The sequence below is a fragment of the Heterodontus francisci genome, chromosome 9 (assembly GCF_036365525.1).
Source record: "Heterodontus francisci isolate sHetFra1 chromosome 9, sHetFra1.hap1, whole genome shotgun sequence".
Taxonomy (NCBI): Eukaryota; Metazoa; Chordata; class Chondrichthyes; order Heterodontiformes; family Heterodontidae; genus Heterodontus; species Heterodontus francisci.
Genome location: NC_090379.1, coordinates 120,420,116 through 120,446,888, shown reverse-complemented (window position 1 = coordinate 120,446,888; position 26,773 = coordinate 120,420,116). Strand labels below are relative to the sequence as shown.

Here is a 26,773-nt window from a genome sequence, read left to right as displayed (position 1 = left end):
ACTCCACTAAATTTCAATTCCAACACCTTAGCCACTCGGCCGTCACAGCTGAATAAGTACTATATGCTCCCGCTGTTGAGATTGTCTCCTGGCTCCACACTCGGTGTATCTGGAGCCTGTGATCCCCGGGCTTTGTTAACCCGCCTCTCTCTCACCTACTGGAACCACGCTCTCTGCCTCAGCCTATGCTCAGCTCACGCTGCTCGTTCGCCCGGCTCATTGACACCATCTCCTGCCCAATAGGAGAGGGGAGGATCAAGCGGTCGGTGGATCGTCCAGCCAATCGGAGCGAGCGGTGGGCGGGGCGTGTGGCCCGCTGCCGGAGGAACCGTCTCCTATTGGCCCAGCTTCCGTCAATCACTAGGACATTGTGGGCTCCCACCGAGAGGTCGCTGGCGGGAGTGCGCAGGCGCTTGGTGGTCCATTGGCTAGAGTATGCGCAGTGCAGCACAGTGTTTGGACTGGAGTTCGCGTCGGATCAGCTGCAGGTGAGAAATCACTGATTGTCGGAGAGGAATAGAGCGGGTGAGCGTGTAGGCCTCAACATCCCCAATCAGAGGCTGCCGGTCCCCGCGTTTGCACCGAGCGGAGTGGAAGCTGCGGGACTTCTCCCGGGGTTAATGGCCGTCAGATTTCCAGCTCTTTTGGAGGGAATAATGATTAATAAACTGAAACATCAAAGGAGAAAACTTTAAAGGAAACTGAGCTCAGTTATAAAGGAGCCTGGGGGAGGGGAGGGAGGAACCATTTGGGACACAGCACAGGGCAGTAGGTTCCCCCTCCCCCACTCCCTGGTTCCACAAAGACTCCCCTTGGACTGGGCCACACCTGGGCAGGGCTGGCTCAAGGTGCAGGAAGCTGCTAGGCTGAGCTGTGGACTGGGAGGAGTGGGGGGTTTGACTGACAGGCCTGGGGAGGGGGATATCAGGGCAGGTACACACACTGCTCCCCCTTTTCCTCCTGTTTTACTGGAGTTGTGTTGCTGAGTGTTTCTAAACTCTTGTCTCCCTATCCCAGTGATATTGGTGGGTTGTAGGTTACTGTGAGTGCTGGACTATATTGCTTCTCATTCTTCCTCCTCCTCCCACTCTGAATTCCAGGCTAAAGGCCTGCGCGGGTCTGCAAATGAGACTGAACCCAAGCTCGCCAGAACCCCATCCGACCCCGAGTCCGACCCGGCCTGAGTCCTTCCATTTTTTTCCTGCGCTTGACCTGACCATCAGTTAACCTACTTTTTCACTTTGTTCCTTACCTGCATAAGCTTAAAATAACTGTAACAAAAGCACCTTTAAAGTCCAAAAAGTAAGAGTCACTTACCTGAGGTGGTGATAGAACATGTCCACTCCGGCCGGACCCGAGCCCAAATGCTGGACCCGGAAATGCGACCCGACCTGACCCGAATCCGACACATGTCGGGTTTGGGTCGGGTAGCAGGCCTTTACTGCAGTCTCCGGTGGCTCGATGTGCCTTAAATGTTAACTGTTTCTGCCTACAGATGCTGCCTGACCTGATATTTCCAGCATTTTCTCCTTTTATTTCTGATTTCCAGCATCTGCAGTATTTTGCTTTTTTATTGCAGGCATTGCTCACAGGAACACAGACGGACCAATTAAGAGCCAGTTTGTATCGGGGTGGTTGTTGGATGTGTCAGTTGGGCACTGACCTCCTGCATAGGTCTTTTTTGCTGCATCAGTTTGAACTGGAGTGGAGATGGAGGAGCAGCTGCTGGCTTTAATCTGGACTACTTTTGAGCCCAGTTGGGCCCAACAATTTCCGATGTGGGACTGTCAAGGGAGGTAGATTCCAGGGGAGATGAAGTTGCTAAACTGACAGCCACCACTCAATGTAAAAGAATATTGTCTTGTAACAGGTATTACTGTACAGGCTTTTAATCCATTTTAAATATACATTTTTTTTTTACGTCATTCTTGGGATCTGGGTGTCACTCGCCAATCCCCAGTTGCCCATTGAGAAGGTGATGGTGGACCGCTGCCTTGAACTGCTGCAGTCTGTGTGGTGAAGGTGATCCTACAATGGTGTTAGGGAAGGAGTTACAGGATTTTCACCCAGTGATGATGAAGGAACGGTGATATTTGTTCAAGTTAACATCAGTTTTATTTTTGTAATGCCTTGAGTGTAATAAAATGTTCCAAGGCTGTTCACAGGAGTGTTATAAATCAACATTTGACACTGAGCCACATAAGGAGATATTAGGTTAGATGACCAAAAGTTTGAAGAAATCTCTGAAGCTCGGAAGGCAAGGTCGAGAGGCGGAGAGGATTAGGGAGGGATTTCCAAAGTTCATGGCCTTGACAGCTGAAGGCACAGCCACCAGTGGTGGAGCAATGAAAATCGGGAATGCTCAAGGTGCCAGAATTAGATGATCCCTGATCTCTCGGAGGATTGTAGAGCTGGAGGAGATTATAGAGATAGTGAGGGATGAGGGCATGGAGGGATTTGAAAACAAGGATAAGAATTTTAAAATTGAGATGCTGCTTAACTGGGAGTCTGTGTAGGCCAGCGAGCACAGTGGTAATGGGTGAACAGGACTTGTTTCGAGTAAGGACACCGGCAGCAGAGATTTGGATAATCTCAAGTTTACAGAGGGTAGAATGTGGAATGCCAGCCAGGAGTGTGGTAGAATAGTCAAGTTGAGAGGTAACAAATGCTGAGGCAACGGCGAAGTCAGGTGATGTTATTGAGGTGGAAATAGGCAGTCTGAGTGATGCAGTCGGAAGCTCATTTCGGGGTCAAATATGACATCAAAGTTATGAAAGGTCTGGTTTAGCCTCAGACAGTTGCCAGGGAGCGGGATAGAGTCAAAGAACAGCACAGGATCAGGCCATTCGGTCCTCCAAGCCTGCGCTGATCTTGATGCCTGTCTAAACTAAAACCTTCTGCACTTCCGGGGACCGTATCCCTCTATTCCCATCCTTTTCATGTATTTGCCAAGATGCCTCTTAAACGTCGCTTTCGTACCTGCTTCCACCACCTCCGCCGGCAGCAAGTTCCAGGCACTCACCACCCTCTGTATAAAGAACTTGCCTCGCACATCCCCTCTGAACTTTGCCCCTCACACCTTAAACCTATGTCCCCTAGTAACTGACTCTTCCACCCTGGGAAAAAGCTTCTGACTATCCACTCTGTCCATGCCGCTCATAACTTTGTAAACCTCGATCATGTCGCCCCTCCACCTCCGTCGTTCCAGTGAAAACAATCCGAGTTTATCCAACCTGTCCTCATAGCTAATGCCCTCCAGACCAGGCATCATCCTGGTAAAATAAAAGAAAAATACTGCGGATGCTGGAAATCTGAAACAAAAACAAGAAATGCTGGAATCACTCAGCAGGTCTGGCAGCATCTGTGGAAAGAGAAGCAGAGTTAACGTTTCGGGTCATCCTGATAAACCTCTTCTGTACCCTCTCCAAAGCCTCCACGTCCTTCTGGTAGTGTGGCGACCAGAATTACACGCAATATTCTAAGTGTGGCCTAACTAAAGTTCTGTACAGCTGCAGCATGCTTGCCAATTTTTATACTCTATGCCCCAACCGATGAAGGCAAGCATGCCGTATGCCTTCTTGACTACCTTATCCACCTACGTTTCCACTTTCAGTGATCTGTGGACCTGTACGCCCAGATCTCTCTGCCTGTCAATACTCCTAAGGGTTCTGCCATTGACTGTATACATCCCACCTGCATTAGACCTTCCAAAATGCATTACCTCACATTTGTCTGGATTAAACTCCATCTGTCATTTCTCCGCCCAAGTCTCCAACCGATCTATATCCTGCTGTATCCTCTGACAATCCTCATCATTATCCGTAATTCCACCAACCTTTGTGTCGTCCGCAAACTTACTAATCAGACCAGCTACATTTTACTCCAAATAATTTATATATACTACAAACAGCAAAGGTCCCAGCACTGATCCCTGCGGAACACCACTCGTCACATCCCTCCATTCGGAAAAACACCCATCCACTGATACCCTCTGTCTTTTATGACCGAGCCAATTCTACATCCATCTTGCCAGCTCACCTCTGATCCCGTGTGACTTCACCTTTTGTACCAGTCTGTCATGAGGGACCTTGTCAATACTTTACTGAAGTCCATTTGGACAACATAGCAGCGCAGTGGTTAGCACCGCAGCCTCACAGCTCCAGAGACCTGGGTTCGATTCTGGGTACTGCCTGTGCGGAGTTTGCAAGTTCTCCCTGTGACCGTGTGGGTTTTCGCCGGGTGCTCAGGTTTCCTCCCACAGCCAAAGACTTGCAGGTTGATAGGTAAATTGGCCTTTATAAATTGCCCCTAGTATAGGTCGGCGAATTGAGGGCAGGTGGGGATGTGGTAGCAATATGGGATTAATGTAGGATTAGTATAAATGGGTGGTTGATGGTCGGCACAGACTTGGTGGGCCGAAGGGCCAGTTTCAGTGCTGTATCTCTAAATAAATAAAATAAATAAAAACATCCACTGCCCTTCCTTCATCAATCATCTTCGTCACTTCCTCAAAAAACTCAATCAAATTAGTGAGACATGACAAACCATGCTGCCTCTTGCTAATAAGTCCATTTGTTTCCAAATGGGAGTAAATCCTGTCCCGAAGAATCCTCTCTAATAATTTCCACTGACGTAAGGCTCACCGGCCTGTAATTTCCTGGATTATCCTTGCTACCCTTCTTAAACAAAGGAACAGCATTGGCTATTCTCCAGTCCTCTGGGACCTCACCTGTAGCCAATGAGGATACAAAGATTTCTGTCAAGGCCCCAGCAATTTCTTCTCTTGCCTCCCTCAGTATTCTGGGGTAGATCCTGTCAGGCCCTGGGGACTTATCTACCTTAATGCTTTGCAAGACACCCAACACCTCTTCCTTTTTGATATCGACATGACCCAGACTATCTACACTCCCTTCCCTAGACTCATCATCCACCAAGTCCTTCTCTTTGGTGAATACTGATGCAAAGTACTCATTTAGCACCTCGCCCACTCCCTCTGGCTCCACACATAGATTCCCTCCTCTGTCCTTGAGTGGGCCAACCTTTTCCCTGGCTAACCTCTTGATCTTTATATACGTATAAAAAGCCTTGGGATTCTCCTTAATCCTGTTTGCCAATGACTTTTCATGACCCGTCGGTGGCTGGGGAGTGGAGTTTGTAGCAGAAACTGAAGACAATGGCTTCAGACGTCCCAATATTTAATTGAAAGAAATTTCTGTTCATGCAGTACTGGATATCAGACAAGTCAGGATGGGGTGTGACTTGGAGGGGAACTTCGAGGTGATGGTGTTCGCTTACGCCTGCTACCCTGGTCCTTCTAGATGATGAAAGTTGAGAGTTTGGGAACTTCTGTCAAAGTTTTAGTCGAATTGTACATATTGAAAATACCTCTCGTTCGCTCCCTGCCCTTCCCTCTCCCACTCTCTCTCTCTCTCACTCTCTTCCCATAGAGGGCAGAGTCTTGTGTAGGTCCAGACTGGCTGCAGGTTCCCTTCCCTGAAGGACATTATTGAACCAGTTGGTGTTGTACATCAATCCAGCAGCTTTCATGGTCGCTTTTTCCTCGCACCGTCCCCATGAATTACCAGATTGATTCAGCTCCATTTCACAAACTCCCTTTGTGTTTTTGTGGGTTCTCACACTTTTTTCTGTTTTAAATCAATTTCACAGGGTTTTAGAAGGGGAGGAAGTGCAGCCGTGAAATGCAAAGCAAACGTCTGATCAGGATCTGAAGGAGTCGCCCAATTTATCAGAATTGTAATCCGAATATTTTTGGATTTTGAACATGAAAGTATAAAGCACCATTGACAGTGGGGAGAAACTACGTGCATTCTATGTGTACGAGGTTTCAGCCAATCATCTGGCCTATCGAAATACAAGCGCAGTCACACGGAGAAGAAATCATGTAAATGTGGGGACAGTGGAAAGGGATTGACTTATCCAGTGGAGCTGGAAACTCATCCACGCAGTCATACCCTGGAGAGGCCGTTCACACGCTCCTAGTGTGGGAAGGGATTTGCTCAGTCATCCCACTTGCTGAAACACCAGAGAGTTCACGCTGACGAGAGACCTTTTAAATATCCAGACTGTTGGAATTGCTTTAAAAGTTCTGCTGAACTGATGATCCATCAACGTGTTAACAATGATGAGAGACCATTCAGGTGCTCTCACTGTGGGACTGGGTTCAAGCGATCATCTAATCTCACTGTACACCAGCGAATTCACACTGGGGAGAGGCCGTTCACCTGCTCAGAGTGTGGGAAGGGATTCACTCAGTTGTCCAACCTGTTGACACACCAGCGAGTTCACACTGGGGAGAGACCTTTCACCTGCTCAGAGTGTGGGAAGGGATTCACTCGGTCATCCCACCTGCTGACACACCAGCGAATTCACACTGGGGAGAGGCCGTTCACCTGCTCCGAGTGTGGGAAGGGATGCACTCAATTATCTGACCTGCTGAGACACCAGAGAATTCACACTGGGGAGAGACCTTTTAAATGTCGAGACTGTGAGAATTGCTATAAAAGTTCTGCTGAACTGATGATCCATCAACGTTTTCACACTGATGAGAGACCATTCAGGTGCTCTCACTGTGGGACTGGGTTTAAGCGATCATCTGATCTCACTGTACACCAGCGAATTCACACTGGGGAGAAGCCATTCACCTGCTCAGAGTGTGGGAAGGGATTCATTACTTCATCCTACCTGCTGAAACACCAGCGAATTCACACTGGGGAGAAGCCCTTCACCTGCTCAGAGTGTGGGAAGAAATTCACTCGGTCATCCGACCTGCTGACACACCAGCGAGTTCACACCGGGGAGAGGCCATTCACTTGCTCAGAGTGTGGGAAGGGATTCACTCGGTCATCCAACCTGCTGACACACCAGCGAGTTCACAGTGGGGAGAGGCCGTTCACTTGCTCAGAGTGTGGGAAGGAATTCACTCGGTCATCTGACCTGCTGAGACACCAGCGAGTTCACACTGACAAGAGGTGCTCTCATTGCGGGACTGGGTTTAAACGATCATCTGAACTCACTGAACACCAGTGCATTCACACTGGGGCAGACCATTCACCTGCTCAGAGTGTGGGAAGAGATTCAATCAGTCATTCCACTTTCTGACATACCAGCGAGTTCAGAAGTAGCTCGGGAATGAGCGATTTCTGTCACATAGTGGATTTTCAACATTGGGGTTTCGGAAATGCACCATTGGCTTCTCCCTTTCCAACTGTGACCAAAAGACAGGCTTTAAAAAAAAATTTGGAACTCTGTTCCGATTTTTTTTTTAAAAGCCTGCCAATCACAAAGCTGCCCGGAGGTCTTTTTACCTGTTTTTATTTTTTATCGTCTTCCACCTCGGTGGAAATGAACTTCAACCAGGAAAGCAAGTGGGTGAAACTGCATCCTCCTTCACAACTTCAGTGTGTTAGTCTTCTGTAAATGGCCAAAAAGGAGGTGTGTGTATATACATAGACCAATTCCCAATGTTTGTTTTTACCTTCATGGGATATCTTAGCAGAGACCACCTGAGAACTGACACAGCTCATTTGATATGGCTTAAAATTAATGGTGCAGGATCAGTAGCTGGCAAGTTGCTGGTCTGCAGCAAAAACATTGGTCTGCAATAGGAATTTAAAACTTGCTTCCATTTACACAGCAGTGTGTGTCTGAAGTAATTTCTGAAAACCCTGCACACACTGGTAACTGCATGTGAATATTCTGCAGTGAGCATGAGCTGTATAAACTGAATATGTCCTGTGCTTTGCAGCAACTGAAGTGATCTGGAATTTCCACTTATCGGTTTGCTCAGGTGTATGGCTGAATTCTATTCATTGTTCATCTCCACTTTCACTGTCTACTGACCCAGTCACACTGTAAACCTTGAGTCAGTGTGAAGCTGTCTTTTACACCATAGTGATGCAAGGCAAGGAGTATAGCTCTAGCCATCTTTCTTCAATGTGTGGTTTGGTATTGCTTAAGATTATCTGGAAAGGGCTGTCCTGCAAAACGTGCTGTGCATCGGCTACAGTGCGACTATCCTGTGAGTTCTCTGCAGTTACTGTAAATGGTCACTGGGCTTCTGAGGCTGATGGCACAATACTCTGTACATTTATGAATATGTATATACAGAGTGCTGCCTTTCTCCAAGCCCACACAATAGTTCTGATTTTCAGCTCACCTTGCTGTTAAATGCAGCTGCCACTGCACCAATTGATGCAGTAGAACAGGAGCCAGAGTGTTCATCACTGTTGGGATATACAGCTGTCCATTGGACCTGCTGCATTGTCACAGGGTCATTACCAAACCTTTGAGCCTGATTTGGGGATGATGCAACAGAACCACAAACTTATTACTGTAGAGGTCATTGTCGGCTGTCCCTCGATTCTAGGATGACGTCTACTCAAGGTCACGCGTTTCTGCCGTGGGTCTTCAGGTGACTGATCAGGCCGATTCTCGACCTGCAGTTCTTTGGGCACAAGGGGCAGGACGTCCCATGAGGTAGTGGGACCCGGAGAGCAGGATTTGCTTCCAAAGATGCAACATTAGTCTCATTACTTTTCCACTCTTGCTAGCAAGATCTGGTGCAATTTGTATGTTGCATGATATCTGGACCCTTTGAAGAGGTTTAATAAGGTTTTATTAAGATTATGATGAGATCTGTGCTGCAAACGAGATAATTTTAGTTTAGAATCTTTATAATGTGACTAATTACTTTAAATTAGAATATCTACCATGAGTCATATTTAAAAATACAACTACTATCTACAGAGGCACCATATTTGCTAAAGTTAATAAGGTATATCTTCCTCTTTTGTGCTTGGAGGTAAATAATTGAAAGAAAATTGGGTCGGGAGTATCACATGCTCCTAACCGAATGTATGTGATATTCCTGTCCATTTAAGTTAATGGACAGCGAATTGGTCAGGCTGCATAACTGACAGACAGTTCTTCCTACCTGGTTTTGCTTTCAGCTTTGTCCAGGTGATTGTGTAGGTCATAGCACAAAGTAAGAAAAAATACCCCACTTATGTTCAAGTTTCTGGATTGTCAATGTCTCATAAATGTTTACTTTTTACTACTTTATATAAGTACTGATTTGTGCACATCACTTATCAAGGTACCAGAATGTACCATCTGGTGTACTTATACATATTGCTTTCCATTAAAGTTGACACATTCACAGAACATCTTTTACATGAGTAAAACCAATTATCAGCTGTCAGACAAGTCTCATGAAATTGTATTCTGAGAACATTGCAATTTTCCTTATTGCATATGCAAAGTTGAATGACATTACCATTACTCAACTAGTTTCCTTCAATAAAAGTGCTATAATTACATGATTCCTTGTGGAAACAAAACGGACTTTTTGTCATCAGTCACTAATTTTCAGGCCTTTTGGTCTTTGGTCACTCTCACCCCTGCGTTTGTTACTTGTTTTGTGAAATACTCTCCCTATTAGTGCTCACCTGCTGGATAACTCTGATTACATTTATATTTGTTTAGACATGTTTATAAAGTGTCTGTGAGCCCAGATTTAACTAAGTTGTGATATGTAACCAATAAATGATGTTTCGGACATGACTTGTAGTCTGGTATCTTGGTGATTTGTCAAGAAAGATTTAATTCATTCACTCAGCAGCTGGAGAGGAACCAGACTGAAATTTAATGAACATAAGAAATAGGAGCTGGAGGAGGCCATTTGGCCCTTCGAGTCTGTTCTGCCATTCACCAAGATCATGGCTGATCGTCTACCTCAACTCCACCTTCCTGCACTGTCCCCATATCCCTTAATTCCCTTCGTACCCAAAAATCTATCAATCTCTGTCTTAAATATAATAAAAGCAAAATACTGTGGATGCTGGAAATCTGAAATAAAAACAAGAAACGCTGGCAATACTCAGCCGGTCTGGCAGCATCTGTGGAGAGAGAGAAGCAGAGTTAACGTTTCAGGTCAGTGACCCTTCAGAACTGGACTCAAATATGCTGAATAACCATCCACAGTTGCCTGGGGTAGACAATTTCAAATATTCACAACCCTTTCAGTGAAGAACAAAGAACAAAGATAATTACAGCACAGGAACAGGCCCTTCGGCCCTCCAAGCCTGCGCCGATCCAGATCCTCTCTCTAAACATGTCGCCTATTTTCTAAGGTTCTGTATCTCTTTTCTTCCTGCCCATTCATGTATCTGTCTAGATACATCTTAAAAGACTCCATCGTGCCCGCGTCTACCACCTCCGCTGGCAACGCGTTCCAGGTGCCCACCACCCTCTGCGTAAAGAACTTTCCACGCATATCCCCCCTAAACATTTCCCCTTTCACTTTGAACTCGTGTCCTCTAGTAATTGAAACCCCCACTCTGGGAAAAAGCCTCTTGCTGTCCACCCTGTCTATACCTCTCATGATTTTGTACACCTCAATCAGGTCCCCCCTCAACCTCCGTCTTTCCAATGAAAATAATCCTAATCTACTCAACCTCTCTTCATAGCTAGCGCCCTCCATACCAGGCAACATCCTGGTGAACCTCCTCTGCACCCTCTCCAAAGCATCCACATCCTTTTGATAATGTGGCGACCAGAACTGTACGCAGTATTCCAAATGTGGCCGAACCAAAGTCCTATACAACTGTAACATGACCTGCCAACTCTTGTACTCAATGCCCCGTCCGATGAAGGAAAGCATGCCATATGCCTTCTTGACCACTCTATTTACCTGCGTTGCCACCTTCAGGGAACAGTGGACCTGAACACCCAAATCTCTCTGGACATCAATTTTCCCCAGGACTTTTCCATTTACTGTATAGTTCACTCTTGAATTGGATCTTCCAAAATGCATCACCTCGCATTTGCACTGATTGAACTCCATCTGCCATTTCTCTGCCCAACTCTCTAATCTATCTATATTCTGCTGTATTCTCTGACAGTCCCCTTCACTATCTGCTACTCCACCAATCTTAGTGTCGTCTGCAAACTTGCTAATCAGTCCACCTATACTTTCCTCCAAATCATTAATGTATATCACAAACAACAGTGGTCCCAGCACGGATCCCTGTGGAACACCACTGGTCACACGTCTCCATTTTGAGAAACTCCCTTCCACTGCTACTCTCTGCCTCCTGTTGCCCAGCCAGTTCTTTATCCATCTAGCTAGTACACCTTGGACCCCAAGCGCCTTCACTTTCTCCATCAGCCTGCCATGGGGAACCTTATCAAACGCCTTACTGAAGTCCATGTATATGACATCGACAGCCCTTTCCTCATCTATCAACTTTGTCACTTCCTCAAAGAATTCTATTAAGTTGGTAAGACATGACCTTCCCTGCACAAAACCATGTTGCCTATCACTGATGAGCCCATTTTCTTCCAAATGGGAATAGATCCTATCCCTCAGTATCTTCTCCAGCAGCTTCCCTACCACTGACGTCAGGCTCACCGGTCTATAATTACCTGGATTATCCCTGCTACCCTTCTTAAACAAGGGGACAACATTAGCAATTCTCCAGTCCTCCGGGACCTCACCCGTGTTTAAGGATGCTGCAAAGATATCTGTTAAGGCCCCAGCTATTTCCTCTCTCGCTTCCCTCAGTAACCTGGGATAGATCCCATCCGGACCTGGGGACTTGTCCACCTTAATGCCCTTTAGAATACCCAACACTTCCTCCCTCCTTATGTCGACTTGACCTAGAGTAATCAAACATCTGTTCCTAACCTCAACATCCGTCATGTCCCTCTCCTCGGTGAATACCGATGCAAAGTACTCGTTTAGAATCTCACCCATTTTCTCTGAGTCCAAGCATAACATTCCTCCTTTGTCCTTGAGTGGGCCAATCCTTTCTCTAGTTACCCTCTTTCTCCTTATATATGAATAAAAGGCTTTGGGATTTTCCTTAATTTCTCTTCATTTCAGTCTAAATGGCCGATGCCTTATACCAAGACTGTGACCTGGTGTTCTAGATTCCCCAGCCAGGGGAAACATTTTCTCAGCATCTACCCTGCCAAGTCCCCTAAGAATTTATGATGTTTCAGTTAGATCACCTTTCATTCATCAAAACACCAGGGAATATAGCCTAGTCTACTCAATGTCTCCTCATAGGAGGAGATGTAGCATAGTGATTATGTTACTGAACTACTAAAGGACTGGATTAATGATGCAGAGACACAAATTCAAATCCCACCACAGCAGTTTAGGGATTTAAACTCAATCAATTAAATAAATCTGGGATTTAAAAAAAGCTAGTATCAGTAATGGTGACCATGAAACTACTGATTGTCCTGAAAACCCACCTGGTTCATTAATGTCCTTTCGGGAATGAAATCTGCTGTCCTTACCCCATCTGGCCTATATGTGACTCCAGACCCACAGAAATGTGGTTGACTTAACTGCCCTGTGAAATGGCCTAGCAAGCCATTGCAACTCAGTTATATTTAAGGATGTGGTGCACCACCACTTTCTCAAGGACAATTAGGAATGGGCAATCAATGCTGGCCTTTCCAGCAACACCCACATTCTGTGAATAAATTGACCAATTGCCTCATCCCAGGACCCAGACTAGTGAACCTTTGTTGCATTCCCACAAGGGCAAGTGTTTCCCTCCTGAGGTAAGGAGACAAAAACTGCAAAAAGTAATCCAGGTGTGGCCTCACTAATGTCCTGTATAATTGTAGTAAGAAATCTTTACTCTTTATACCCCAATCCTTTGTAACAAAAGCTAAAATACCATTTGCCTTCCTAATTTCTTGCTGTACCTGCATGTTAACTTTCTGTGATTCATGTCCAAGGACACGCAGGTCTCTCTGAATGATAACATTTTTTGTCTCTCACCATTGTCATAAGTGCTTTTGTTTTTTTTAAGCTAAAAGGTCGATGTGCCTTTTAGACTGAGGAGAAAAAAAAGACTTTCTGTGCATTGAAAGTTGACATTTGGTTTGAAGAGAGAGCAGTCCGTAAATCTAGTATCCAAGTAACAGAAAGATTTATGAGCGGCATGGACAGAGTGGATAGTCAGAAGCTTTTTCCCAGGGTGGAAGAGTCAGTTACTAGGGGACATAGGTTTAAGGTGCGAGGGGCAAAGTTTAGAGGGGATGTGCGAGGCAAGTATTTTTTTACACAGAGGGTGGTGAGTGCCTGGAACTTGCTGCCAGGGGAGGTGGTGGAAGCAAATACGATAGTGACGTTTAAGAGACATCTTGACAAATATATGAATAGGAAGGGAATAGAGGGATATGGGCCCCGGAAGTGCAGAAGGTGTTAGTTTAGGCAGGCATCAAGATCGGCGCAGGCTTGGAGGGCCAAATGGCCTGTTCCTGTGCTGTACTGTTCTTTGTTCTTTTTGTTCTTTGATAGAGGGGGACGTAAAAGGGGTGGCGGAGTTGCATTACTTGTTAAGGAGAATATCACAGCTGTACTGCGGGAGGACACCTCGGAGGGGTCGTGCAGCGAGGCAATATGGGTGGAGCTCAAGAATAGGAAGGGTGCAGTAACGATGTTGGGGGTTTTCTACAGGCCTCCCAACAGCCAGCGGGAGGTAGAGGAGCAGATATATAGACAGATTTTGGAAAGATGTAAAGGTAACAGGGTTGTAGTGGTGGGTGATTTTAACTTCCCCTATATTGACTGGGACTCACTTAGTGCTAGGGGCTTGGATGGGGCAGAATTTGTAAGGAGCATCCAGGAGGGCTTCTTGAAACAATATGTAGATAGTCCAACTAGGGATGGGCCGTACTGGACCTGGTATTGGAGAATGAGCCCGGCCAGGTGGTCCAAGTTTCAGTAGGGGAACATTTCGGGAACAGTGACCATAATTCCATAAGTTTTAAGGTACTTGTGGATAAGGATAAGAGTAGTCCTCGGGTGAAGGTGCTAAATTGGGGGAAGGCTAATTATAACAATATTAGGCAGGAACTGAAGAATTTAGATTGGGGGCGGCTGTTTGAGGGTAAATCAACATTTGACATGTGGGAGTCTTTCAAACGTCAGTTGATTCGAATGCAGGACCAGCATGTTCCTGTGACGAAGAAGGATAGGTTTGGCAAGTTTCGGGAACCTTGGATAATGCGGGATGTTGTGAGCCTAGTCAAAAAGAAAAAGGAAGCATTCGTAAGGGCTGGAAGGCTAGGAACAGACGAATCCCTTGAGGAATATAAAGACAGTAGGAAGGAACTTAAGCAAGGAGTCAGGAAGGCTAAAAGGGTCATGAAAAGTCATTGGCAAACAGGATTAAGGAAAATCCCAAGGCTTTTTAAAAGTATATAAAGATCAAGAGGGTAACTAGGGTAAGGGTTGGACCACTCAAGGACAGAGAAGGGAATCTATGTGTAGAGCCAGAGGAAATGGGCGAGGTACTAAATAAGTACTTTGCATCAGTATTCACCAAGGAGAAGGACTTGGTGGATGATGAGCCTCGGGAAGAGAGTGCAGTTAGTCTCAATCATCTCATTATCAAAAAGGAGGAGGTGTTGGGTGTCTTGCAAAGCATTAAGGTAGATAAGTCCCCAGGACCTGATGGAATCTACCCCAGAATACTGAGGGAGGCAAGGGAGGAAATTGCTGGGGCCTTGACAGAAATCTTTGCATCCTTATTGGCTACAGGTGAGGTCCCAGAGGACTGGTGAATAGCCAATGTTGTTCCTTTGTTTAAGAAGGGTAGCAAGGATAATCTGGAAAATTATAGGCCGGTCAGCCTTACGTCAGTGGTAGGGAAATTATTAGAGAGGGTTCTTCGGGACAGGATTTACTCCCATTTTGAAATAAACAAACTTATTAGTGAGAGGCAGCATGGTTTTGTGAAGGGGAAGTCGTGTCTCACTAATTTGATTGAGTTTTTTGAGGAAGTGACGAAGATGATTGATGAAGGAAGGGCAGTGGATGTTATCTATATGGACTTCAGTAAAGCTTTTGACAAGGTCCCTCATGGCAGACTGGTACAAAAGGTGAAGTCACACGGGATCAGAGGTGAGCTGGCAAGATGGATACAGAACTGGCTCGGTCATAGAAGACAGAGGGTAGCAGTGGAAGGGTGCTTTTCTGAATGGAGGGATGTGACTAGTGGTGTTCCGCAGGGATCAGTGCTGGGAGCTTTGCTCTTTGTAGTATATATAAATGATTTGGAGGAAAATGTAGCTGGTCTGATTAGTAAGTTTGCGGACGACACAAAGGTTGGTGGAGTTGTGGACAGTGATGAGGATTGTCAGAGGATACAGTAGGATATAGATCGGTTGGAGACTTGGGCGGAGAAATGGCAGATGGAGTTTAATCCGGACAAATGTGAGGTAATGCATTTTGGAAGACTTAATGCAGGTGGGAAGTATACAGTAAATGGCAGAACCCTTAGGAGTATTGACAGGCAGAGAGATCTGGGCGTAGAGGTCCACAGGTCACTGAAAGTGGCAACGCAGGTGGATAAGGTAGTCAAGAAGGCATACGGCATGCTTGCTTTCATCGGTCGAGGCATAGAGTATAAAAATTGGCAAGTCATGCTGCAGCTGTACAGAACTTTAGTTAGGCCAGACTTAGAATATTGCGTGCAATTCTGGTTGCCACACTACCAGAAGGACGTGGAGGCTTTGGAGAGGGTACAGAAGAGGTTTACCAGGATGTTGCCTGGTCTGGTGGGCATTAGCTATGAGGAGAGGTTGGATAAACTCGGATTGTTTTCACTGGAACGACGGAGGTGGAGGGGCGACATGATAGAGGTTTACAAAGTTATAAGCGGCATGGACAGAGTGGATAGTCAGAAGCTTTTTCCCAGGGTAGAAGAGTCAGTTACTAGGGGACATAGTTTTAAGGTGAGAGGGGCAAAGTTTAGAGGGGATGTGCGAGGCAAGTTCTTTACACAGAGGGTGGTGAGTGCCTGGAACTTGCCGCTGGGGGAGGTGGTGGAAGCAGGTACGATTGCGACGTTTAAGAGGCATCTTGACAAATACATGAATAGGATGGGAATAGAGGGATACGGACCCCGGAACTGCAGAAGGTTTTAGTTTAGGCAGGTATCAAGATCGGCGCAGGGTTGGAGGGCCGAATTGCCTGTTCCTGTGCTGTACTGTTCTTTGTTCTATATGGGGTTGCCCTGAATCCAGGGTAAATTCTGGTCAGGAAGAATCTGAATCCAGCCCAGGACCCAGCAAAAAGCTGTTTAAATGTATACAAGCTATCCCGAAGTTTGAGGAAAGGGACGTAGAGGCATTTTAAAATTCTTTTGGAAAAAATAGCCAAACAAATGAAGTCGGCAATGGAAAGCTGGACACTGCTTATGCAAAGCAGGACGATGGGCAGAGCTCATGAAGTTTATGCCATGCTTCCTGAAGAGGCTTCTGCAGTGTATGAGATAGCAAAAAAGGCTATTCATGCTGCATTTGATTTGGTCCCTGAGGCTTACCGTCAGAAGTTTTGGAACTTACAGAGATTGGCCGGGCAGACGTATGTAGAATTTGAGAGGGTGAAGCAAATTAATTTTGATCATCGGATATGGGCATTAAAGATGGAAACTACGTATGAGAACCTGAGAAAACTAATTCTCTTGGAAGAGTTTAAAAATTCAATCCCTCCAGTCATGAGAACCCATGTAGGTAACCTGAAAGTTTTAAAAGCCAGGTAAGCAGTGGAAATTGCTCATGATTTTGAGCTTGTGAATAAGCCAAAACCTTTTGTCAATCACCCCCACAAATCCAGGAAGGATAGAAAGTGGGAGAATGAAAGGAAGGCAAGTAGCCGGGGACAAGAAGGAACAGCTGTGAATGCCCCAAGGTCACCTCCTCAGGCCAGAAAGGAAGGTGCTAAGGGTAAAAGTGAGGTCTGCAAGCTGAAGTGTTATCATTGCCACACGGTAGGACGTCTTCGTTCAGAATGCTGAAAGTTACGAGGTAAACCCATGGGACTTGTTGGGGTACACAAAATTAATGCAGAGAAAGGAGCTCTGACTCAGAGTACAGCAGACCAGGCTGTAGCTTTAATGGCAGCTGTAAAACCAGACACAAAAACTAAAGTGAGTGTAGCGGTTAAGAATAAGATACCTGAAAGTTAGAATGAATTCTTGTCATAGGGAAAAGTAACTCCCTTTTCCCTCAAGTGATCTAAGAAAATCTATCATTATACTTAGCAATACAGGAACAACCTAAACTCTTTTGCTGGGCAAAGATATAACATTTTCACCAGAGAGTGCACTGAACACTAAAGTGGAATTGGCGGGGAATACACACCCATACCTTTATATAGAGTGCACCTAGAGCTTTTTAAAAATTCATTCATGGGATGTGGGCGTCGCTGGCCAGGCCAGCATTTATTGCCCATCCCTAATTGCCCTTGAGAAGGTGGTGGTGAGCTGCCTTCTTGAACCGCTGCAGTCCATGTGGGGTACGTCCACCCACAGTGCTGTTTGCAAGGGAGTTCCAGGATTTTGACCCAGCGACAGTGAAGGAACAGCGATATAGTTCCAAGTCAGGATGGTGTGTGACTTGGAGGGGAACTTGCAGGTGGTGATGTTCCCATGCATTTGCTGCCCTTGTCGTTCAAGTGTGACCTAATATCTGGGATAGTAACTGCAGGAGTTGTCCATAGTTTGCCAGTGGAAGGAATTGACTTACTCCTGGGGAATGATTTGCCCAGATCAAAAGTATCAGTTTCTCCTGTAGTCACAGAGAAACCAAGTGAAGTTAAAGAAATGGAACAATTATTGGAACAAATTCCAGGAATATTTCCTGTGTGTGTAATAACTCGAGCAACGGCTAAACAGATTTCATTGTCAGAGGTAAAATTGGCACCGCAAACAGATAGCCAAGTATCTGAAACTTTATTTGGGGATTTGGATAATCCAGATGAGTGTTTAACAAATCTTCTATAATTGCAGCACAATAAGCTGATCCAGAGTTACATAGAATAGCACAGTCGGCTCCGACAGAAGCTGAGACGAAAGGAGTTCCAAAAGGCTATTATATTGAAGATGGGGTTTTGAGGAGGAAATGGAGACCACCTCATAGACCTGCGGATGAAGACTGGACAGTTTTTCAACAGTTAGTGGTACCACCTAAATATTGCCAGGAATTATTAAGGTTAGCGCATGGCATTCCTCTAGCAGGACATAGGGGGATTTGGAAGACTAAATTACATATAAGTCAACATTGTTACTGGCCAGGCTTTACAAAGGAAGTGAGGCAATTTTGTAGGACATGCCATTTATGCCAAATGGTGGGAAAATCTCAACCCACCATAAAACCGGCACCATTAATTCCCATGCCAGTTATTGAGGAACCATTCAGTAAGGTATTAGCAGACTGTGTAGGACCCTTGCCAAAATCAAAAGCAGGACATCAATACATACGTACTATCATGGATATGACTGCTCGATTTCCAGAGGCCATTCCTTTGAGGAAAATTACTGCGAAGGTAGTAGTAGAGAAGTTAATTCTTTACGAGATATGGATTACCACTTGAAGTTCAATCGGATGAAGGTTCTAATTTCATGTCAAACCTATTTCAAGAATTCATGGGCAATTTGGGTATCAGACAGTTGAAATTTTCAGTATATCATCCACAGATACAGGGAGCTTTAGAGAGGTACCATCAAACTCTCAAAACAATGATCAGAGCATACAGCCATGAATATCCATATGATTGGGATAAAGGGCTAAACTCTTTTATTTGCCACAAGAGATTCACTGAATGAAGCTATAGGTCTTAGTCCATTCGAATTAGTTTACGGGCATGAAGTAAAAGGTCCTCTAAAACTCATCAAAGACAGATTCTTAGAACAAAGGAGTGAATCTGCGATACGAGACTATGTACCTGTGTTCTGGAAAAGGCTCACAAAGCTTGCAAAGTGTCTCAGGAATGCCTAAAGGCATCTCAAGCCAATATGAAAAAATGGGCAGACAAGAATGCAAAGACCTGAAATTTTCAACCAGGGGATGAAGTATTGGCACTGTTACCTTTACAGGGTGAACCATGAAAAGCACGGTTCAGTGGTCCATATAAAGTGATCAAAAGAGTGGGTAAGGTAGATTACTTAATTGACACCCCTGATCACCAGAAAAAGAATCAGTTGTGTCACGTCAATATGTTAAAGCAATATTACCGCAGGGAGGAGGATAAGCCAGTACAGGTATGTCAGGTAATGGGGACTGTTGAGAAGAAAAAGGATAGTGAGGATGAGGCAGAAGCAGGCCTAGACAATTCTCAAATTGAACCTCCTAGTGTCCGGTTAGCAAATAAAAAATGGCTAGGAAAATTGGACAACATGCTTTTGTCCTTTGATATGTGGGAGGCTTTTAAAGAGAGGTTGATTAGCGTGCAGGAGAGACATGTTCCTGTGAAAATGAGGGATAGAAATGGCAAGATTAGGGAACCATGGATGACAGGTGAAATTGTGAGACTAGCTAAGAGGAAAAAGGAAGCATACATAAGGTCTAGGCGGCTGAAGAAAGACGAAGCTTTGAAAGAATATCGGGATTGTAGGCACAATCTGAAACGAGGAATTAAGAGGGCTAAAAGGGGTCATGAAATATCTTTAGCAAACAGGGTTAAGGAAAATCCCAAAGCCTTTTATTCATATATAAGGAGCAAGAGGGTAACTAGAGAAAGGATTGGCCCACTGAAGGACAAAGGAGGAAAGTTATGCGTGGAGTCAGAGAAAATGGGTGAGATTCTAAACGAGTACTTTGCATCGGTATTCACCGAGGAGAGGGACATGACGGATGTTGAGGTTAGGGACAGATGTTTGATTACTCTAGGTCAAGTCGGCATAAGGAGGGAGGAAGTGTTGAGTATTCTAAAAGGCATTAAGGTGGACAAGTCCCCAGGTCCGGATGGAATCTATCCCAGGTTATTGAGGGAAGCGAGAGAGGAAATAGTTGGGTCCTTAACAGATATCTTTGCAACATCCTTAAACACGGGTGAGGTCCCGGAGGACTGGAGAATTGCTAATGTTGTCCCCTTGTTTAGGAAGGGTAGCAGGGATAATCCAGGTAATTATAGACTGGTGAGCCTGACGTCAGTGGTAGGGAAGCTGCTGGAGAAGATACTGAGGGATAGGATCTATTCCCATCTGGAAGAAAATGGGCTTATCAGTGATAGGCAACATGGTTTTGTGCAGGGAAGGTCATGTCTTACCAACTTAATAGAATTCTTTGAGGAAGTGACAAAGTTGATTGATGAGGGAAGGGCTGTAGATGTCATATACATGGACTTCAGTAAGGCGTTTGATAAGGTTCCCCATGGTAGGCTGATGGAGAAAGTGAAGGCGCATGGGGTCCAAGGTGTACTAGCTAGATGGATAAAGAACTGGCTGGGCAACAGGAGGCAGAGAGTAGCAGTGGAAGGGAGTTTCTCAAAATGGAGACGTGTGACCAGTGGTGTTCGACAGGGATCCGTGCTGAGACCACTGTTGTTTGTGATATACATAAATGATTAGATTAGATTAGAGATACAGCACTGAAACAGGCCCTTCGGCCCACCGAGTCTGTGCCGAACATCAACCACCCATTTATACTAATCCTACACTAATCCCATATTCCAACCAAACATCCCCACCTGTCCCTATATTTCCCTACCACCTACCTATACTAGTGACAATTTATCATGGCCAATTAACCTATCAACCTGCAAGTCTTTTGGCTTGTGGGAGGAAACCGGAGCACCCGGAGAAAACCCACGCAGACACAGGGAGAACTTGCAAACTCCACACAGGCAGTACCCGGAATCGAACCCAGGTCCCTGGAGCTGTGAGGCTGCGGTGCTAACCACTGCGCCACTGTGATTTGGAGGAAAGTATAGGTGGTCTGATTAGCAAGTTTGCAGACGACACTAAGATTGGTGGAGTAGCAGATAGTGAAGGGGACTGTCAGAGAATACAGCAGAATATAGATAGACTGGAGAGTTGGGCAGAGAAATGGCAGATGGAGTTCAATCAGGGCAAATGCGAGGTGATGCATTTTGGAAGATCCAACTCAAGAGTGAACTATACAGTAAATGGAAAAGTCCTGGGGAAAATTGATGTACAGAGAGATTTGGGTGTTCAGGTCCATTGTTCCCTGAAGGTGGCAACGCAGGTCAATAGAGTGGTCAAGAAGGCATACGGTATGCTTTCCTTCATCGGACGGAGTATTGAGTACAAGAGTTGGCAGGTCATGTTACAGTTGTATAGGACTTTGGTTCGGCCACATTTGGAATACTGCGTGCAGTTCTGGTCGCCACGTTACCAAAAGGATGTGGATGCTTTGGAGAGGGTGCAGAGGAGATTCACCAGGATGTTGCCTGGTATGGAGGGCGCTAGCTATGAAGAGAGGTTGAGTAGATTAGGATTATTTTCATTAGAAAGACGGAGGTTGAGGGGGGATCTGATTGAGGTGTACAAAATCATGAGAGGTATAGACAGAGTGGATAGCAAGAAGCTTTTTCCCAGAGTGGGGGATTCAATTACAAGGGGACACGAGTTCAAAGTGAAAGGGGAAAAGTTTAGGGGGGATATGCGTGGAAATTTCTTTACGCAGAGGGTGGTGGGTGCATGGAACGCTTTGCCAGCGGAGGTGGTAGACGCGGGCACGATAGCGTCTTTTAAGATGTATCTAGACAGATACATGAATGGGCAGGAAGTAAAGAGATACAGACCCTTAGAAAATAGGCGACATGTTTAGATAGAGGATTTGGATCGGCGTAGGCTTGGAGGGCCGAACGGCCTGTTCCTGTGCTGTAATTTTCTTTGTTCTTTGTTCTTTTCTTTGAGAGCAGCCTAGGTGCGCTGGAGTTTTGAAAAAAAAAAGTCAACAGTAACATCACAGGAAAGCTGCAAGGTGATTGGTTGGTGAGTAACAGCTGTTAGGAAATAACTCTAAATAGCTCGATAAGTAACTAAAGTAAAGAGAAAGTCGACAGTTCTTCTTTAATATAGTAGGTAGTTTTTTTTTAGGGAATCAAGATTCCTAGTGTAAATAATCTAATTTTGGAGTATTTTAAGGGAGTAAAAACAGAGTGAAAAAAAACAAAGAATGACATCACAGGAAACTGTAAGTTCATTGATTGGTAAGTAAATGCTAATTTGAATTACCTATTCCAAGTTGATTTCAGTTTAAAGGTGTCTAGGGAAAATATTTTACAGATTAAAAACTAAAGACCAGTCGGAAATTTAAAAGAACAAATTAAAATAGAGGTGCAGGACCAGGTGATGTGTTGTACCTGCATGATGTGGAGCTGGTGGACACCATTGTGGTTCCTAGTGACCACATCTGTAGCAAGTGTTGGCTGTTTGAGGAACTCCGGTTCAGAGTTGATGAGCTGGAGTCTGAGCTTCAGACACTTCAGGGAGGGGGAGAGTTACCTGGACGCTGTGTTTCAGGAGACAGTCACACCCCTTAGATTAACTACCTTGAATTTGGCCAGTGGCCAAGGACAGGAGGGTGTGACTATGAGTGAGGCAGGTAGAGGGATCCAGGAGGTAGTGCTGCAGGAGCCTCAGCCATTGTCCTTGTCCAACATGTTCGAGATTCTTGCTCCCTGTGTGGACGAGAGCAGGGACTGTAGGGAGGATGAGCAAACTGACCACAGCACTGTGGTACAGGGAGCCATTCAAGTGGGGGGAGAAAAGAGAAATGTAGTTGTAATCGGGGATAGTATAATTAGGGGCATAGACACTGTTCTCTGTGGCCAGGATCGAGAGTCCCGAAGGCTCTGTTGCCTACCTGGTGCCAGGGTTCGGATATCTCAGCTGGGCTGCAGAGGAACTTGGAGTGGGAGGGTAAAGATCCAGTTGTCGTGGTCCACATAGATACCAACGATATAGGTAGAACGAGGATAGAGGTTCTGCTGAGGGAATATGAGCAGCTCGGGGCTAAATTAAAAAGCAGAACCAAAAGGTAATAATCTCCGGATTACTACCCGAGCCACGAGCAAATTGGCACAGGGTCAATAAGATTAAAGAGGTAAATGCGTGGCTCAAAGATTGGTGTGGGAGGAATGGGTTCGAATTCATGGACCAGTACTGGGGAAGGAGGGAACTGTTCCGATGGGATGGGCTCCACCTGAATCATGCTGGGACCAGAGTCCTGGTGAATCACATAACTAGGGCTGCAGATAGGGCTTTAAACTAAATAGTGGGGGGGAGGGTTCAGTTGCATGGACAATTAGGAAGTCAAAGTTAAAGGAGAAGGTAGGAGTGCAGGTTAGTGATGAGGCTGATTGTTATCAGAAAATAAAAGGAAGGGACAGTATGTGTGAACGTCATATTGCACCAAAGAATCATACAAGATTAGGGAAGTCTGATAATAGAACAAACTTAAAGGCTTTGTATCTGAATGCATGAAGCATTCAGAATAAAATTAATGAGTTAACAGTGCAAATAGAGACGAATGGATATGATTTAGTGGCGATTACTGAGACATGGTTGCAGGGAAACCAGATTTGGGAATTGAATATCCAAGGGTACTCAGTATTTCGGAAAGATAGGCAGGAAGGAAAAGGAGGTGGTGCAGCTTTGTTAGTAAAGGAAGAGATCAGTGCTGTAGTGAGAAATGATATAGGCACTGGAGAACAAGACATAGAATCAGTTTGGGTAGAAATAAGCAATAGCAAGGGAAAGAAGTCACTGGTGGGAGTAATCTAAAGGTCCCCAAACAGTAGTTCCGCAGTGGGGCACAGTATAAACCAGGAAATACTGGGGGCTTGTAAGAAAGGTACGGCAATAATCATGGGTGATTTTAATATGCATATAGACTGGATTGGCAAGGGCAGCCTTAAGGAAGAGTTCGTTAAATGTATTAGAGATTTTTTTTGGAGCGATATGTTGTGGAACCAACCAGGGAGCAGGCTATTCTAGATTTGGTATTCTGTAATGAGGTGGGATTAATTAATGATCTCATAGTTAAGGATCCTCTAGGGAAGAGTGATCACAACATGCTAGAATTTCAAATTCAGTTTGAGGGCAAGAAACTGGAGTCCCACACAAACGTTCTGGAGTTAAACAAAGGTAATTACATAGGCATGAGGACAGATTTCGCCCTAGTGGACTGGGCAGGAAGACGAAAAGGTAGGACAGCTGATGAGCAGTGGCAGATGTTTAAGAAAATATTCAACTCCTCCCAACTAAAATATATTCCAGAGAGAAAGAAAGATTGTAAGAGGAGGAAAAACATCCATGGCTAAGCAAGGAAGTTAAGGATAACATAAAGACAAAAACTAAGGCATACCATATTGCAAAGGCCAGTGGCAGGCTGGAAGATTGGGAAACTTTTAAAAATAAACAAAGGGTTATTAAAAAAGTAATAAAAAGAGCAAAGGTAAATTATGAAAGAAAACTAGCTGAAAATATAAAAACGGATAGCAAAAGCTTCTATAAGTATATAAAAGGGAAGAGAGTAGCTAAAGTGAATGTTGGTACCTTGGAGGATGTGACTGGGGAGTTAATAGTGGGGAACACAGAAATGGCGGAGACACTAAATCAGTATTTTGCCTCAGTTTTCACGGTGGAGGACTCTAGTACCATCCCAATAGTAACAGATAATGTAGAGGTTATAGCATTAACATCCCACACTGAAGAGTGTCTGCAGAGACTCATCAACAGGATTGCGGCTGCCTGCAATGAATTTGGCCTAACCATCAGCCTCAAGAAAACCAACATCATGGGACAGGACGTCAGAAATGCTCCATCCATCAATATCGGCAACCATGGTCTGGAAGTGGTGCAAGAGTTCACCTACCTAGGCTCAACTATCACCAGTAACCTGTCTCGCGATGCAAAAATCAACAAGCGCATGAGTAAGGCTTCCACTGCTATGTCCAGACTGGCCAAGAGAGTGTAGGAAAATGGCGCACTGACACGGAACACAAAAGCCCGAGTGTATCAAGCCTGTGTCCTCAGTACCTTGCTCTACGGCAGCGAGGCCTGGACAACATATGTCAGCCAAGAGCGACGTCTCAATTCATTCCATCTTCGCTGCCTCCGGAGAATCCTTGGCATCAGGTGGCAGGACCGTATCTCCAACACAGAAGTCCTCGAGGCAGCCCAGCATATTTACCCTACTGAGCCAGCGGCGCTTGAGATGGCTTGGCCATGTGAGTCGCATGGAAGATGGCAGGATCCCCAAGGACACATTGTACAGCGAGTTCGTCAATGGTATCAGACCCACTGGCCGTCCATGTCTCCACTTTAAAGACGTCTGCAAACGCGACATGAAGTCCTGTGACATTGATCACAAGTCGTGGGAGTCAGTTACCAGTGATCGCCAGAGCTGGTGGGCAGCCATAAAGGCGGGGCTAAAGTGTGGCAAGTCGAAGAGACTTTGCAGTTGGCAGGAAAAAAGACAGAAGCGCAAGGGGAGAGCCAACTGTGTAACAGCCCCGACAACCAATTTTATCTGCAGCACCTGCAGAAGAGTCTGTCACTCTAGAATTGGCCTTTATAGCCACTCCAGGCACTGCTTTACAAACCACTGACCACCTCCAGGCACTTATCCATTGTCTCTCGAGACAAGGAGGCCAAAGAAAGAAGAAGAAGAAGAATTAGGAGAGCGAAAAGGGGGCATGAAAAAACTGGCGGGCAAGATAAAGGAAAATCCCAAGGCATTTTATAAGTACATTAAGGGCAAGAGGATTACCAGGGAAAGAGTAGGGCCCATTAGGGACCAAAGTGGCAATCTGTGTGTGGAGCCAGAGGGCATAGGTGAGGTTTTGAATGATTACTTTTCATCTTCACTATGGAGAAAGATGATGTCGGTGTAGAGATCAGGGAGGGGGATTGTGATATACTTGAACATATTCGTGTTGAAAGGGAGGAAATATTAGCGGTTTTAGCGGGTTTAAAAGTGGATAAATCCTCAGGCCCAGATGAGATGTGTCCCAGGCTGTTGTGTGAGGCAAGGGAGGAGATAGCAGGGGCTCTGACACAAATTTTCAAATTCTCTCTGGCCACGGGAGAGGTACCAGAGGACTGGAAGACAGCGAATGTGGTACCATTATTCAACAAGGGTAGCAGGGATAAACCAGGTAATTACAGGCCAGTGAGGTAGGGAAACTATTGGAAAAAATTCTGAGGGACTGGATTAATCTCCACTTGAAGAGGCAGGGAATGATCAGGGATAGTCAGCATGGCTTTGTTAGGGGGAGATCATGTCTAACAAACTTGATTGAATTTTTCGAGGAGGTGACTAGATGTGTGGATGAGGGTAAAGCAGTTGATGTAGTCTACATGGACTTCAGTAAGGCTTTTGATAAGGTCCCGCATGGGAGATTGGTTAAGAAGGTAAGAGCCCATGGGATCCAGGGCAATTTGGCAAATTGGATCCAAAATTAGCTTAGTGACAGGAGGCAGAGGGTAATGGTCGAGGTTTGTTTTTGCGAGTGGAAGCCTTTGACCAGTGGTGTACCGCAGGGATCGGTGCTGGGACCCTTGCTGTCTGTAGTGTACATTAATGATTTAGACATGAATATAGGAGGTATGATCTGTAAGTTCACAAATGACACGAAAATTGGTGGTGTCGTAAATAGTGAGGAGGAAAGCCTTAGATTACAGGACGATATAGATGGGCTGATAAGATGGGCAGAGCAGTGGCAAATGGAATTTAATCCTGAGAAGTGTGAGGTGATGCATTTTGGGAGGACTAACAGGGCAAGGGAAGATACAATGGATGGTAGGACCCTAGGAAGTACAGAGAGTCAGAGGGTCCTTGGTGTACTTGTCCATAGATCACTGAAGGCAGCAGCACAGGTAGATAAGGTGGTTCGGAAGGCATATGGGATACTTGCCTTTATTAGCCGAGGCATAGAATACAAGAGCTGGGAGGTTATGATGGAGCTGTA

The 26,773-nt window shown here is 45.4% G+C and overlaps 2 protein-coding genes across 5 annotated transcripts in view; one reads left to right on the top strand and one right to left on the bottom strand.

Moving 5' to 3' along the window:
- The window catches only part of LOC137373406 (uncharacterized), a 129,945-nt gene that overhangs the window by 56,976 nt on the left and 46,196 nt on the right, over window positions 1–26,773 (bottom strand). Inside the window, 3 exon segments of the mRNA XM_068038223.1 lie at window positions 237–428; window positions 8,299–8,464; window positions 17,578–17,619. Of these exon segments, the coding sequence (XP_067894324.1) occupies window positions 237–428; window positions 8,299–8,464; window positions 17,578–17,619 (400 nt within the window).
- LOC137374026 (zinc finger protein 551-like) lies at window positions 386–9,582 on the top strand. 4 transcript variants are annotated; one of them, XM_068039804.1, is made up of 3 exons: window positions 386–488; window positions 1,580–1,870; window positions 5,668–9,582. In XM_068039804.1, the coding sequence occupies exon 3, from the start codon at window positions 6,118–6,120 to the stop codon at window positions 7,117–7,119; it is 1,002 nt and encodes a 333-aa protein (XP_067895905.1). In that variant the 5' UTR covers window positions 386–488; window positions 1,580–1,870; window positions 5,668–6,117; the 3' UTR covers window positions 7,120–9,582. The 4 variants fall into 4 exon arrangements, with proteins under 4 accessions (XP_067895905.1, XP_067895904.1, XP_067895907.1 ...); XM_068039803.1 differs by lacking the exon at window positions 1,580–1,870; XM_068039806.1 differs by lacking the exons at window positions 386–488; window positions 1,580–1,870 and adding an exon at window positions 505–525.

What these genes read in the sequence shown, in the direction of transcription:
- LOC137374026 (XM_068039803.1), top strand. Translation starts at nt 6,118, where the DNA reads ATGATCCATCAACGTGTTAACAATGATGAGAGACCATTCAGGTGCTCT.